This window comes from Mesitornis unicolor, unplaced genomic scaffold, assembly GCF_000695765.1.
Source record: "Mesitornis unicolor isolate BGI_N332 unplaced genomic scaffold, ASM69576v1 scaffold32252, whole genome shotgun sequence".
Taxonomy (NCBI): domain Eukaryota; kingdom Metazoa; phylum Chordata; class Aves; order Mesitornithiformes; family Mesitornithidae; genus Mesitornis; species Mesitornis unicolor.
In genome coordinates, this window is record NW_010171743.1 from 2,158 (window position 1) to 2,480 (window position 323).

Sequence of the window (323 nt, forward strand, 5' to 3'; positions counted from 1 at the left end):
GAGCACTGGGCTAATTACAGCGGGTAACTGGAGCCCAGAGCCCTCTGAATTATTGATCCTGCTGGGATCCGTTCACCGCTGCCTCATCTCCTGCACAGTGCTGGGTACCTGGCACAGGAAGGGGCTGAGCTCATCCCTGCATCTGCCAATGGGGTCTGCATGGACCTCAAATCCCCTCCTTGGTACCCAGTGATGCCCACAGCACCCATTTACCCTGTTTACCCCTGCCGTTAGGGACCACCACCACCAGTGCCCTGTTGACGGGCAGCCCCGAATTTCACCCCCCCGGCTTTGACACAGCCAGCTTCATCGGCGGCATCGTC

At 59.4% G+C, this 323-nt stretch overlaps 1 protein-coding gene across 1 annotated transcript in view; it reads left to right on the forward strand.

Moving 5' to 3' along the window:
- The window catches only part of CD164L2 (CD164 sialomucin-like 2), a gene marked incomplete at its 5' end in the record, with an annotated part of 1,164 nt that overhangs the window by 769 nt on the left and 72 nt on the right, over positions 1-323 (forward strand). The window contains one exon of the mRNA XM_010180134.1: positions 235-323. This exon is cut by the window's right edge and continues 72 nt beyond it. Within this exon, the coding sequence (XP_010178436.1) occupies positions 235-323 (89 nt within the window). The remainder of the gene's footprint in view (positions 1-234) is intronic.